Source organism: Ranitomeya imitator, chromosome 1 (genome assembly GCF_032444005.1).
Source record: "Ranitomeya imitator isolate aRanImi1 chromosome 1, aRanImi1.pri, whole genome shotgun sequence".
NCBI lineage: Eukaryota > Metazoa > Chordata > Amphibia > Anura > Dendrobatidae > Ranitomeya > Ranitomeya imitator.
Genome location: NC_091282.1, coordinates 121,856,089 through 121,869,251, shown reverse-complemented (window position 1 = coordinate 121,869,251; position 13,163 = coordinate 121,856,089). Strand labels below are relative to the sequence as shown.

Sequence of the window (13,163 nt, the reverse complement as noted above, 5' to 3'; positions counted from 1 at the left end):
AATTGCGCGAATGGACGCTTCCATGGCAGCTACCATTCGCCCGAAAACGCGCATGCTGAACCGGATGGAGTGGGAGACTGGACGGGAAAGACTTTAAGCTCCCTGCTGCAAGGCCAAGACCTTGTCTTGAGGGAGGATGACCAGACCGCTAGAAGTGTCTAGAGTCATCCCAAGGAAGGAAATCCACTGGGCCAGAATCGGAGAGGATTTCTCAAAGTTTATCTTCCAACCCAGGCGAGAAAGAGTATCCATCGTGAGAGCGACGGACTCTTCGCAGGCTGGGTAAGAAGGACCTTTTATTAGTAGGTCGTCCAGGTACGGAAGTACCACCACTCCCCTGGAATGAAGAATGGCCATGGCAGCCGCCATGACATTCGTGAACACCCTGGGGGCGGTGGCGAGACCGAAAGGCAAGGCCACAAATTGGAAGTGCTCTCCGCGACATGCAAAACGGAGTAACTGCAGATGCGGAGGAAAAATTGGGATGTGGAGGTAAGCATCCTTGATATCTATGGACGCCAGGAATTCTCCTTTTTCCATGGACGCGACCACAGATCGGAGGGATTCCATCCTGAAGTGACGGATTTTTACAAATTTGTTTAGTAGTTTTAGGCCCAGGATCGGACGGAGACTTCCATCCTTCTTTGGGACCACGAACAGGTTCGAGTAGAACCCTTTGAACCTTTGGTGTAGGGGAACCGGAATGATGACTCCGTCCCCTTGAAGTGCTCGTATGGCCTGAAGAAGAGCTGTTGTCCTTGATTTTGGAGGGCAAGACTGGAAAAAGCGCGTCGGAGGAAGGGGGGTGGGGAAGAAAATTCTATTTTGTACCTGGTGGATGCCAGTTCCCTGACCTACTCGTCGGAAACGACTGAGAGCCAGGCCTGGCGGAACAAAAGTAAATGCCCTCCTACCCTGTTGGTGTCCCCCGGAGGACAAAAGGAGTCATTGCGTGGAGGATCTATGGGATGTGGATCCCTTAGACCCGGGTGGCGCCCCCCATCTCGATCTGGGTTTCCAATTACGGTTAGGTCTGTGAGAGACCTGGGAACCACGGCCACCGCGCGTGCCTTGCCCTGATGAGGAGGTAGAGGGAGCGGAAGACCAATTGGTATTGCTACGAAAAGGCCGAAATCGGAATTGTTGTTGATACCGAAACGGCCGGGCAGGCTTTTGTTGGGGAAGAAATTTACTTTTTCCCCCCGGTGGCATCCGAGATGATTTGGTCTAGTTTTTCTCCAAACAAACGACCAGTCTGGTAGGGCAGAGATGTCAAGGAGCGCTTGGAGGCCGAATCTGCTCGCCAATCCCTGAGCCACAGGGCTCTTCTGATGGAAATTGCATTCGCGGCTGCTTGTGCCGCGCAATTGGCTGCGTCTATTGAAGCATTGACTACAAAGTCCCCAGCCTGGGCTATCTGGTTAGCCAGGTTGACCGCTTCAGGAGGAAGGTCTATAGCTTGCATGGTCGAGGAAAGCGTCTCGGCCCAAGCGGTCATAGCCTTAGCTACCCAAGAGGCAGCGAAGGAAGGAAAAAGGGAAGCTCCTGAGGCCTCGAAGACGGAGCGAGCCAGATAATCAATCTGGCGGTCAGAGGGGTTCTTAACAAAGGAGCCATCTGACAGGGACAGGATGGTTTGGAAGCGAGATGTGACACAGCAGGGTCGACTGAGGGGGACTGCAGCCAGTCCTTGATTAGGTCCTGAGAAAAAGGATATTTGGCCTTTATGGGCTTTTGACCCATGAAACGTTTGTCGGGGCGATCTCTATGTTTTTGGACAATTTCCCTGAACTCAGGATGAGTGACAAAAAACTTTTGGGCACGTTTAGTCTTTTTGAACGACACCACGTGTTTGGGCGTAGCTACGGATTCCTCGGACAACTTCAGGGTCTGGTTAACCGCCTCTATGAGAGAGTCGAGTGTCTCTTAAGAGGGGGAGAAATCCTGAACGTAAGAATCATCGGACTCATATTCAGAGTCGTTCGGGTTATCTGGGGAAGGGGACCGGGACGCAGAGGTCGCCGACGCTGAAAACCCAACTGGCCCGTGCTCAGGGGAAGAAGCATGGGCCCGTTTTCTGGAACCCCGATGAGGAGATAGCGTACGCCCCCTGCTGGTGGACGGATCCGTACCGTCGCCCGTATCCACTGCGGACTGACCTGAAGGGGGGCCCCGGAGGGAATCAACCGCCCTGACAAGAAAATCCATGGATCGTGACAAAGAAGCTGCCCACTCAGGGAGACCAGGCTCCACAGGGTCGGCGGTGGCGGCATCGGCGGCTGCACAGAGGCCGGGACGCAATCTGCACACAAAGGAGTAGTGTGAGCTCGGAGCAGGGCTGCATTGCAAGTGGCACATACAGTTAAAAAGACTGTGTGCTTCTTGTTACCCTTTTTAGTCTCCTTGGATTGGGACATAGTGTCTTTGGGGACAGAGCGGCAGTATACACAGGGAAGGGGTTAAGCTTTCTTGAAGCAGCTTACCCATGGTCCTGTGCCTGTGTCCCCGGGGAGGAATCAGCCGTGGCGTTCCTGGAGTGCTGTGCACGTGGGCTCCTTGCAGAGAGGTAGATGCAATATGGCCCCCGAGATCTGCAGGGCGCCTCTCGTCCCAAACGAGAAGCGCCGATATAGGGGGCGGGGTTACGGCCGTGGGAGGGATCTGCCCACTGCGGCCTACTCCGACCGCCGCTGACCCCCGGCTGACAGCGCCTCTCCCCAGGGACCTGGACCGCATCGCTGCCGCAGAAGGGGGCGCAGGGTATGTACTCACAGCGGTCTCCCTCTCGCCGGACCTCCTGTCACTGTGAGGGGCGCGCTCAATCCATGCACCCTGGATGGGGGATGGAGAGGCCCCTGATGCATCTCGTCTGTCCCCCCCCCAAAGGGGTTCCTTAGCCACCTGTTATGGGGCTGTGGTATTATCTCTGTAATGCCCCGGAGAGGTACACGAGTGTCTCGCCGTCTTGCAGGGGGGGGGACGATGGGGGGGAAATCGGAACCAAGGAGGAACCGTTGCCCCGGTTAAAACTTTACATGCCCCAGACGTCGCAGGAGAGGGACGGGGAGTAAAACTCACCGTGCTCGCCTGTTTTTGATTCGGGGGAGAACGGACCCTATAAAAAAGGGACCCGTCGCCCCCTTCACTCCGTTGGATAAAAAATAAAAATTTAAAATAAAAATTAAAACAAGAAAGTTGGGGTCTGAACACAGACCCAAGTGCCTCCTTCAGACACTAAGCAAGAACTGGTGAAATTGTAGCCAGTGAAGGGGTGTATATTGCAGAGGAGGAGTTAACCTTTTGTTTGCTTAGTGTCCTCCTAGTAGCAGCAGGTCCTGTGTCCCCCAATAAGGCGTAGGATAAACATCCAGAAACCGCGCTGTACCCGTCCATGTGTATACTCTGTAACTGCAGACCAGCTCCCCTGTAGTATATGGGGCTTTGCTGCAATACCATGCACTACCTATAGTTAGGTGGGGGGCGGCAGTTTTTGGAAGAAAGCACACAATCTTTTCTTCTTGTTTAACTCATGTTCTTAAAGCATAAACAAAAGTGATTGAATTCATGTTTTATTAAATTTGGGAAGCATTCAATAAAATCCCTTACTTGTCCAGAGTCAGGATCGATCTTTACTTTTAGACTTGGATCTTCTAACTGGAGACATTTTAGTGCATTTTCCAGATCTAGATACAAAAGAAAAACACACGTGTATTAACATGAAATCTACTTAGAATTCCTAGAGAAGGTTTAAAGATATAATACAAATATATTATACAAAGATATTATACAAATATAAGGGACCAAGAAATGACATTGTATAATGCGTGCAGCACCATAAGCGTATATTCAGGTTGTGTCCATATGTTTTTTTTTAAACTTTTTTTGTCTTCAAAGAATAAATTAGCAGGCAATGTAGGCTGTGCTACCAGACTGCAGGATCAGGGTGCCACAGGACACAGTGGATCTCCAAATTAGCTTGGAAGGCAAGTACAAGTGCAAAGTCTGGATCTTCAGCTTTTGTCCAGAAGTCCACTTATTCATCTTTACATCCCTTAAAACCAGATGGCACACACAAGCTATCCACGTGCCACCATTTCACAGACCCCTATAAATTTGCATTTGTTCGGATCAGACTTGACCATTCAGAGTATTTTCGTGGAACGCACACATGGATCCATTAAAATAACACATCTGTTTATAGTCCTACTAGATCCTATGTGTCCTTGTGTCCAATTTATAAAAAGGAAAACACGCTGACAAAAAAAAGGTCATTTAAATAGGGCCTTAGCACTTAGTTTTATCCTCGTCAGCCCCCATCTTCATCTGTTATTGGCGCCGCTCCGGTTGCTCTTCTGCAGGTTGTGGCCCAGAGATCACTACTCAATGTCAGTCTATGAGAGCCAGAACGAGGCTCAAACTTACACTGACAGCTTGTGATTGTTACCTCCGACTTACGGGGAGTTAGAAGTTAGTCACAAGATGGCGGATCGGCACCGGAGAGGTGCAGGGAAGAGCTGAAGACGGAGGGTGGCGAGTGTAATGCCAGGTGAAGGGACCTTATATTAGTGCAACACTCCAGAGCTCAAATAAAAAACAAAACAAAATGGTTGAGTGGTTCTTTAATAAGGGGTTAAAGTGGATCAGCTAGAAGGATTTACCTGGCTGTTTGGCTACAGAAGGAGGTTCAATGGTACAAAAGAACACTGGCTCTGGAATCTCCACTCCAGCTAATACAGAGTCATCCAGAGACTTGTCCTTGCTCTTCTCCCCAGTTCGTCCTGCTCGGTGAGCAGCCGCTGATGCAGACGCTTTAGAAGATACAATAGTGTCTCCAGTTGAAGTCTAGAGGCAATAATAATGGTATAATGGTGCAGATAATAATAATGGCAGTTCCCAGGACACTTCTGGCACTTCAGCACAACCTTATGTAGCATAATTATCCTCTAAAATCAGTAAAGTTTATTATTTATGTATAACAAATACCAAGACAAACATTTAAACTAAAAGAAAAAAGGTTATTGGGATTATAAAAGATACATCAAATCCCAGTCAGGATGCCAACCCTGTTAGACCCCAAATGTCTTCCATTGAAGGTCGACCCTGCCTAGCCACAGAGCTTGGCAAGCTAGATAAAGCGCAATTGGCGCCCCCGCTCATCGATGGCTGGCCCTGTTATGTCCTTTGGTTACCCTAAAAAATAACAATGTGGTCAGCCCAGACAAAGCATGCGTCGCCACAGTGGGTCCAAAAAGGGAAACAAAAAGCACACTAAAAGGACTACAATAAATGACCACTATCACAAGACCTCTTTAGCCACAGCACCCATTCACTAACCACAAGGGTCAATGCCCTAATGATAAGTCGCCCCTGCTGACCAATGGCGACATATGCTTTGTCTGGACTGATCACATTGATTGTTGAGTTTAGGGTTACCATAGGACATAACAGGGCCAGCAATCGATAAGGGGGAGTCAACCCTTCTTATACATGAATAATAAAGTTTATTGATTTTAGAGGATAATTATGTAACATATGATCTATGATCCTCCTATATCTAATTCTTTGAGCATGTCAAAGAAAAGTTTTCTAAGTCCGATCGACCATCCCACGTGGTCCAAGAAGAAAAAATGCACAATCCATGATCTGTCATTACTACTCTCGCTCTCCTCCTGGCAGATAGGACACAAGTGCTAGTAAAATATGACTACACCCATTTATGGCTAAGGGGCACCAGCGGATCTGTCACCTGTCAGCCACGTTTCTTATCTTATTGACTCGGTAATGAATAATTACACAGAGAATCTCTATTTTAGTGGAGTTTCTCTTTAGAAAGCTTGTAATCTGGTGAATAAGATATATTGTTGGTGTAAAATCAGTTTTTGGCATTTAGTCCTACTTAGATATACAACTTCTGAGAGGCATCGGGTGTATACTGCCCCCACTGACATTTACCTGCTTCAGTCCCACAGTCAGAGCGATGTTTCCAGGCGGCAAGGAGGAGATTTCAACCTGCTGATCAGCAAATGGCAAGAGCAATCGGCTCATCCGTTCCCTGCACAAAATGCATAAAACCACATTAATAGCATTAGATTACTGTCCAGTTCTGTGTACAGAAATGTAACAATTATATAGAATTACCATAATCTGCTGCCATATACAAGTCGAGAAGCGACAGGACAAGTAAAGCAAATGTGACAAGAACACAAACGTCCGGCCATAGAAACCATAGAATGTTAGAGTTGGAAGGGACTTCCAGGGTCATTGTGTCCAACCCCCTGCTCCATGCAGGAGTCACTAAACCATCTCAGACAGATAACATTTATGATATTTTTAGTGGATCTTTTTGACTCCATATTTTTTCAGCAACTGAATCTGCCAAAACAACTGCAGTGTATTGTATCTGTATATATCCTGAACAAAAAAATTGAAATGACATTCCTCTCCACGTCATATAAATATAACCCAAAAATGATAGCTGTTTTTTCATCACCTCACTTCTTAAAAAATGGAGTGAAAAAGTAGCCAAAAGTTGTTTGTATCCAGACATTTAACCAATAAAAAGGCAAGCCTTGCTAGAAGACAGGTCCTTAGAGTTTCGATGATGGAAAAATAACGATTATGCCAACAAAAGCTAACTTTTTTTTATTAAAAAAAAGAGAAAATGAGAAGAAAAAAAAACAACCTTAACATTTCTTGCATAATGTGATAAACTACATGTTATAATTCAAAACGACAACTTCTCCCACAACAGATAGAGCCAACACTGTTATTTGGAAATAAAAAGAAAAGTATGGCTTTTGGATCCTGAGGACTAAAAATGAAAGTGAAGTAGTGATGAGCGAGTATATTCGTTGTTTGGATTTTCCCGAGCACGCTCAGGTGGTCGCCGAGTATTTGTTAGTGTTCAGAGATTTAGTTTTTGTCACCGCAGCTGAATGATTTACAGCTACTAGCCAGGCTGAACACATGTGGGAATTCCCTAGCAACCAGGCAACCCCCACATGTACTCAGCCTGGCTAGTAGCCGTAAATCATTCAGCTGAGGTGACAAAAGAGGGATTTTTGGTTCTTACCATAAAATCTTTCTTGGAGCCTTCATTGGGGGACACAGGTAACCATGGGTGTATGCTGCTGTCGCTAGGCTGACACTATGCAAATAAAGAAGAAATAGCTCCTCCCCGGCAGTATACACCCTCTGACAGGCACCAGGCAACTCAGTTGGTGCAAAAGCAGTAGTGGGAACAAGTAAAATTAAACTCAACATATGTACCAACCCACAACAACGGCACGTTGGCCAACACTGTACAACTTAAAGGGAGGGTGCTGTGTCCCCCAATGAAGGCTCCAAGAAAGAGATTTTACGGTAAGAACCAAAAATCCCTCTTTCTTTCTCGCTTCATTGGGGGATACAGGTAACCATGGGACGTCCAAAAGCAGTCCCTAAAGCGGGATAATAAGAATAGAGAACTAGGTCGGCCGGTGCGAAACCGCCGCCTGCAGTATCTTCCTACCCAGGCTCGCGTCAGCAGAAGCCTGAGTATGCACCTTGTAGTATTTTACAAAGGTGTGAATGGATGACCACGTTGCGGCCTTGCAAACCTGCGAGGCCGAAGCTTGGTGACGAACTGCCCAGGAAGCTCCCACAGCCCGGGTAGAGTGAGCCTTCACTCCCGAAGGAGGCTGCTTGTTTTGGACATGGTATGCCTCCAGATCCACCGAACGGATCCAACGAGCAATTGTGGACTTGGACGCAGGGAGCCCCTTTTGACGCCCTTCCGAGACGATAAACAGAGGATCGGCCTGACGACAAAAAGCAGTTCTGGAGAGATAAATCCGGATAGCCCTGACCACATCCAACTTGTGAAGAGATTTCTCCAAGGGATGAATCGGGGAAGGGCACCAGGAAGGGAGGACGATGTCCTCATTGATGTGAAAGGCCGAAACTACCTTTGGTAGAAAAGAAGGAGCCGGTCGAAGAACCACCTTGTCCTGGTGCAGGATTAGAAAGGGAGAACGACAGGACAATGCTGCCAGCTCCGACACTCTCCTAATTGAGGTGATGGCTACCAAGAAGGCCACCTTCCAAGATAGAAGCGAGAAAGAGATGTCCCGAATCGGTTCAAAAGGCGCACGCTGGAGGGCGTCTAACACTAGGTTGAGATCCCAAGGCTCGATAGGAGGATGATAAGGGGGAGCTGTATGAGCGACCCCTTGAATAAAGGTCCTCACCTGTGGAAGGGAGGCCAGGTCTCTTTGAAAAAGGATGGACAGAGCGGAAATCTGACCCTTCAAGATGCTCAGGGAAAGTCCCGAATCAAGACCCGCTTGAAGGAAACCGAGAAGAGATGGAAGGGAAAAAAACCATAGGAAAAAGACTGTTGTCCTCACACCATCTGAAAAAGGCCTTCCAACATCTATGGTAGATGCGCGAGGAAGCCGGTTTTCTCGCTTTTATCATAGTCTGGATGACGCGGTGAGAAAAACCCGCGTCCTTCAGGACCGCGGCCTCAACGACCATACCATTAAATTCAGAGACAGAGAATTTGGGTGGAAGAGGGGCCCTTACAAAAGAAGATCCGGAAGTCTCCAAGGAACGTCCGATAGCATGTTCACTAGTTCCGCATACCAGGCCCTGTCAGGCCAATCTTGGACCCCTTCTGTCTTGATCTTTTTTTTTTTTTTAAATCAGATATTATTATTAAACCATAAATATTGTACATAAACAATAAAAGGAATACTTTGTTATCAGCAATATACCAATGTACAATACTTTTTAAAGAAAACATATTTTTAGTCCCAAACCAAACTCCCCCCCTCCTTCCCCCCCCCCTCTAGAGACCTGCCAAGAGTCGACCCCCCCCTACTTTGTCATATATAATTGTACAAGAAAAGGAAGATGACTTGTCAATAATCCTCCCAATGGGGCAAAAGGTCTTTAGATCACATTGATTCAAGCCACGGGTTCCACAACCTGTCAAAGAGGTCCGGCTTGTTCCTCCTAACGTAGATACTCCTCTCCAAAGCAATAATATGGTCCACTTGCTTCATAAAGTCTCTCCTTGTTGGTGGCTCTTCTCTAATCCAGAATTTGGCGATCAACTTTTGCGCGATAAATAACAGTCTAGCAATAACCATTTTATACAACTTATCAGTTATAATCTCCTCAACATAGCCCAAAACACATACCAAAGGATCACGCGGCACAGTGCAACCATATGCCAGTCCCACTTTATTCAGCACCACCACCCAGAAGGAGGACAACCTGGGGCACTGCCACAGCATATGAAGGATGCCCGCCTCGGACTGCGAACATCTGGGGCATTCTGAACTAGATCTCAATCCGGCTTTGAATAACATATCCGGAGTTCTATATGCCCTATGAATAACAAATAATTGTGACAGCCTCCCAGGCTCGCTCGTTGATATTTTGGGCACATAGTCCAGTACTGATTCCCAATGATCATTATCAATCGCCCCCAGGTCAGCCTCCCATTTCGCCCTTGCTCTAATAGGGTGTTCCTCCAAGAAAGAGAATAAAAGGAATTCGTATATTCCCGAGATCACCCCGTTCGTGCCACCCCCTACAAGGATAAAATCCAGCATAAGGTCCACCTGGATTTCAACGGGTCCTCTCCTACACTGTGCCCGGTGCGCATGAGAAAGACGGCGGTATTGAAACAACTCAGAGTCCGGTAGTGAAAACTCCTCCTGCAATGCCTCAAAGTCTCTAATTCTGCCCTGATGTAAAATCTGGCCTATCCGAGAGATGCCTGCCTCCCTCCAAATATGAAATCCCTCCATCTGTCTAAACTCCTGTAGGACACAGTTATTCCAAATGGGTGAGAATCTAGTGAGTGCGCGCACACCCCTAATCCCCTTAACTTTGTCCCAAACCTTGTGAATGAGCCTAATAGTACAAAATTTAGAGCCCATCTCCGGAAAAGCCCCCCCCTCCAGACCCTCACTCAATACCTTCGTCCCAATCAGTGATCTCAGGCTGCAAGGTGCCCGCGTCCCACCTGACACATCTCCCCATCCCTTGAAATGCTGATACTGTGAAGCCAAAAAGTACAACCACGGATTAGGCAGTGCCACCCCTCCCTCCGTCTTTGGTCTCTGTAGAGTTTCCTGTTTAAATCTGGGGCTCTTTCCGCCCCAAATCAGTTCCCCAAACAAAGATCTAATCCTCCGAAACCTATTCTGCGATATCCATATAGGGGAGTTCTGCAGCACATAAAGTAGCTGCGGCATCACAATCATCTTTATCAAGTTTATCCTGCCGATTACTGATAAATGTAACTTCCTCCACGCCTGGACCTTAGTACGTATCCTACGCAGAAGAGGTGCCAGATTCAGTTCCTCAAAACTAGTCAAAGGGAGAGCGATCTGAATCCCCAGGTATTTAAATTTGTCAACTAGCTTCAGCCTTGTAAAAGAGTCCCCCCCACCACCGTCACCACTATCCCCATCTATCAACATCATATTCGATTTGTCCCAATTGATCCTTAGGCCCGAGTAACTCCCAAATTCCTCAATAATGGCTTCCGTCTTAACCAGGGTCTCCTCAGAATCCTCCAAGAAAAGCAGAATATCATCAGCGTATAACGCTACTTTTTCCTCTGCCTCCCCGTACATAAAACCCCTCACCTCCCGGGACCCTCTAATCTTCGCAGCAAGGGGTTCCACCGCCAAGGCAAAGAGCAGCAGGGACAGAGGGCAGCCCTGTCTAGTACCTCTAGACAAAGAAAAGGTCTCAGAGAGAGCGTCATTCACTCTAATTTTGGCTACCGGAGAAGAGTACAACAGCCGCAACCATGAAATAAATTTAGGTCCAAACCCCATTCGTTCCAGTACTGACCACAAATAGCTCCACTCCACGCAATCAAAAGCCTTATGGGCGTCTAAGGATACCACAACCCGTCTTCCGACATTGTCAGAAGGGATTTGCAAATTTAAAAATAACCTTCTCAGATTGAGTGCCATTGATTTGTTGGGCATAAAGCCTGACTGATCCGGGTGAACCAGTCTGTCAATCACCCTGGATAACCTATTTGCCAGAGCTTTTGCCAGGATCTTAGTGTCGGCCGTCAAAAGTGAGATTGGTCTATAGGATTCTGGTAGTTGTGGGTCCTTATCGGCCTTAGGGACAACGACCACAATAGCCTCTCTCATTGATAAAGGTAGCTCCCCTCTTTCCAGTGAACTATTATACACCTCCGACAATTTGGCCAACAAAGTTTTTTTCAGTACCTTGTACACCTCGGCTGGAATACCGTCCGCCCCCGGAGCCTTACCCCCAGCAACCCCCGCCAAAGCGGCCCCCAATTCTTCCTCCCCAATCGGCTCTTCCAACAACTCACATTCTTCTCTGCTCAACCTAGGCAGGTCAATTCCCTCCAAGTAGCCCGTCATGTCCTCAGCCCCCCTCTCCACACTAGAAGTATATAATTTATCGTAGAATTTCCTAAACACTTCCAGAATCTGCTCCCCCCGAGTAACCAATGTTCCATCCTCCCTCTTAATGGAGTAGACGTGCGAGGATTCCCTTTGTGCGGACGCCACTACTGAAAGTAAATGCTCCACCTTTTCCCCCTCTGAATAGAAAGATGCTCTTTGAAAAGCCCGCAATCTCTCCGCCTTTCTCAAATATAATTGATTGACCTCCTGTTGAGCCTTCCTCATCCGACTCTGAGACTCCTTAGTGCAATGGGCCCCCAATGCCGCCTCAGCTGCCTTCAGTTCCTCCAGGACAGCTTGATCCTGTGCTCTAGTCCTTGTCTTGTGTCGTGAAATGTCCCGAAACAAAATACCCCTCAAATACACCTTCATAGTGTCCCATACTACATGGCATTCCGCACTACCCTCATTAATCTTAAAAAACTCCTCTATCTCAGCCCCCACACTTTCCATGTCCAGAAGTTGTAGCCAGGAGGGGTGAACCTTCCATCCCATCTTCCGTGATCCAACCTGTTCTGATAGCATTAATGAGACCCGAACTGGACTATGATCTGATAGAATCCTGGGATTATATTCCACCCCACTTAGTAATTCGTTCATCCCATCATTACCCAAGGCGACATCGATTCAAGACATAGAACCATACGTGGTCGAGTAACAAGAATAAGAATATGTATTAGTATTGCGAACCCGCCATAAGTCAATCCAGCCTATTTCTCTAAGATAGTTCCCAAAAGGAGTGCCGTTCCCGTCCCCGCGTAGCGGAGCGTGATTACTCTTATCCCAATGATCGTCAGCAATGTTGTTCACATCTCCCACCACCTGAAAGGGAACCCCAACCCACCCTCTCATATGCTCCAAAATCTCTTGAATTTTCTTGCCAGAATACGGCGGGGGTATATATAGTGAAACAATGCAAATCAAACGGTTTAAAATTTTACACACCAAAAAGACATACTGACCATCTTTATCAATTTTTACCTCAATTTCCTCAAATGGAGTACTTGTATGGATCAAAACAGACACCCCCCTTGCATAATTAGAGAACGTCGAGTGATACGCCCTGCGCACCCATTTTTTCTGTAACATATCAACTTTTTCCTCCACTAAATGAGTTTCTTGCAGGCATATCACCGAGGGCCTCTGTTTCAATAGGTACTGAAATATTGCCGCCCGCTTAGTAGCATCCGCTAGCCCCCTAACATTCCAACTTATAATATTAACATTATCTCCCATTTCCTTAACCCCTTAGTGACAGAGCCAATTTGGTACTTAATGACCAGGCCAATTTTTGCAATTCTGACCACTGTCACTTTATGAGGTTATAACTCTGGAACGCTTCAACGGATCCCGCTGATTCTGAGTTTGTTTTTTCGTGACATATTGTACTTCATGTTAGTGGTAACATTTCTTCGATATTACTTGCGATTATTTATGAAAAAAAACGGAAATATGGCGAAAATTTTTAAAATGTTGCAATTTTCAAACTTTGTATTTTTATGCCCTTAAATCAGAGAGATATGTCACGAAAAATAGTTAATAAATAACATTTCCCACATGTCTACTTTACATCAGCACAATTTTGCAAACAAAATTTTTTTTTGTTAGGGAGTTATAAGGGTTAAAAGTTGACCAGCAATTTCTCATTTTTACAACACCATTTTTTTTTAGGGACCACATCACATTTGAAGTCATTTTGAGGGGTCT

At 46.8% G+C, this 13,163-nt stretch overlaps 1 protein-coding gene across 4 annotated transcripts in view; it reads right to left on the bottom strand.

Moving 5' to 3' along the window:
* The window catches only part of GFM2 (GTP dependent ribosome recycling factor mitochondrial 2), an 85,837-nt gene that overhangs the window by 20,135 nt on the left and 52,539 nt on the right, over positions 1–13,163 (bottom strand). For all 4 annotated transcript variants that reach the window (XR_011318277.1, XM_069750410.1, XM_069750397.1 and 1 more), the window contains 3 exons: positions 5,953–6,052; positions 4,659–4,842; positions 3,607–3,683 (listed from right to left, as the gene is read on the bottom strand). Coding sequence is in view for 3 of the 4 variants with exons in the window: in XM_069750410.1 (XP_069606511.1) it covers positions 3,607–3,683; positions 4,659–4,842; positions 5,953–6,052 (361 nt within the window). In the remaining variant the exon portion in view is untranslated. The remainder of the gene's footprint in view (positions 1–3,606; positions 3,684–4,658; positions 4,843–5,952; positions 6,053–13,163) is intronic.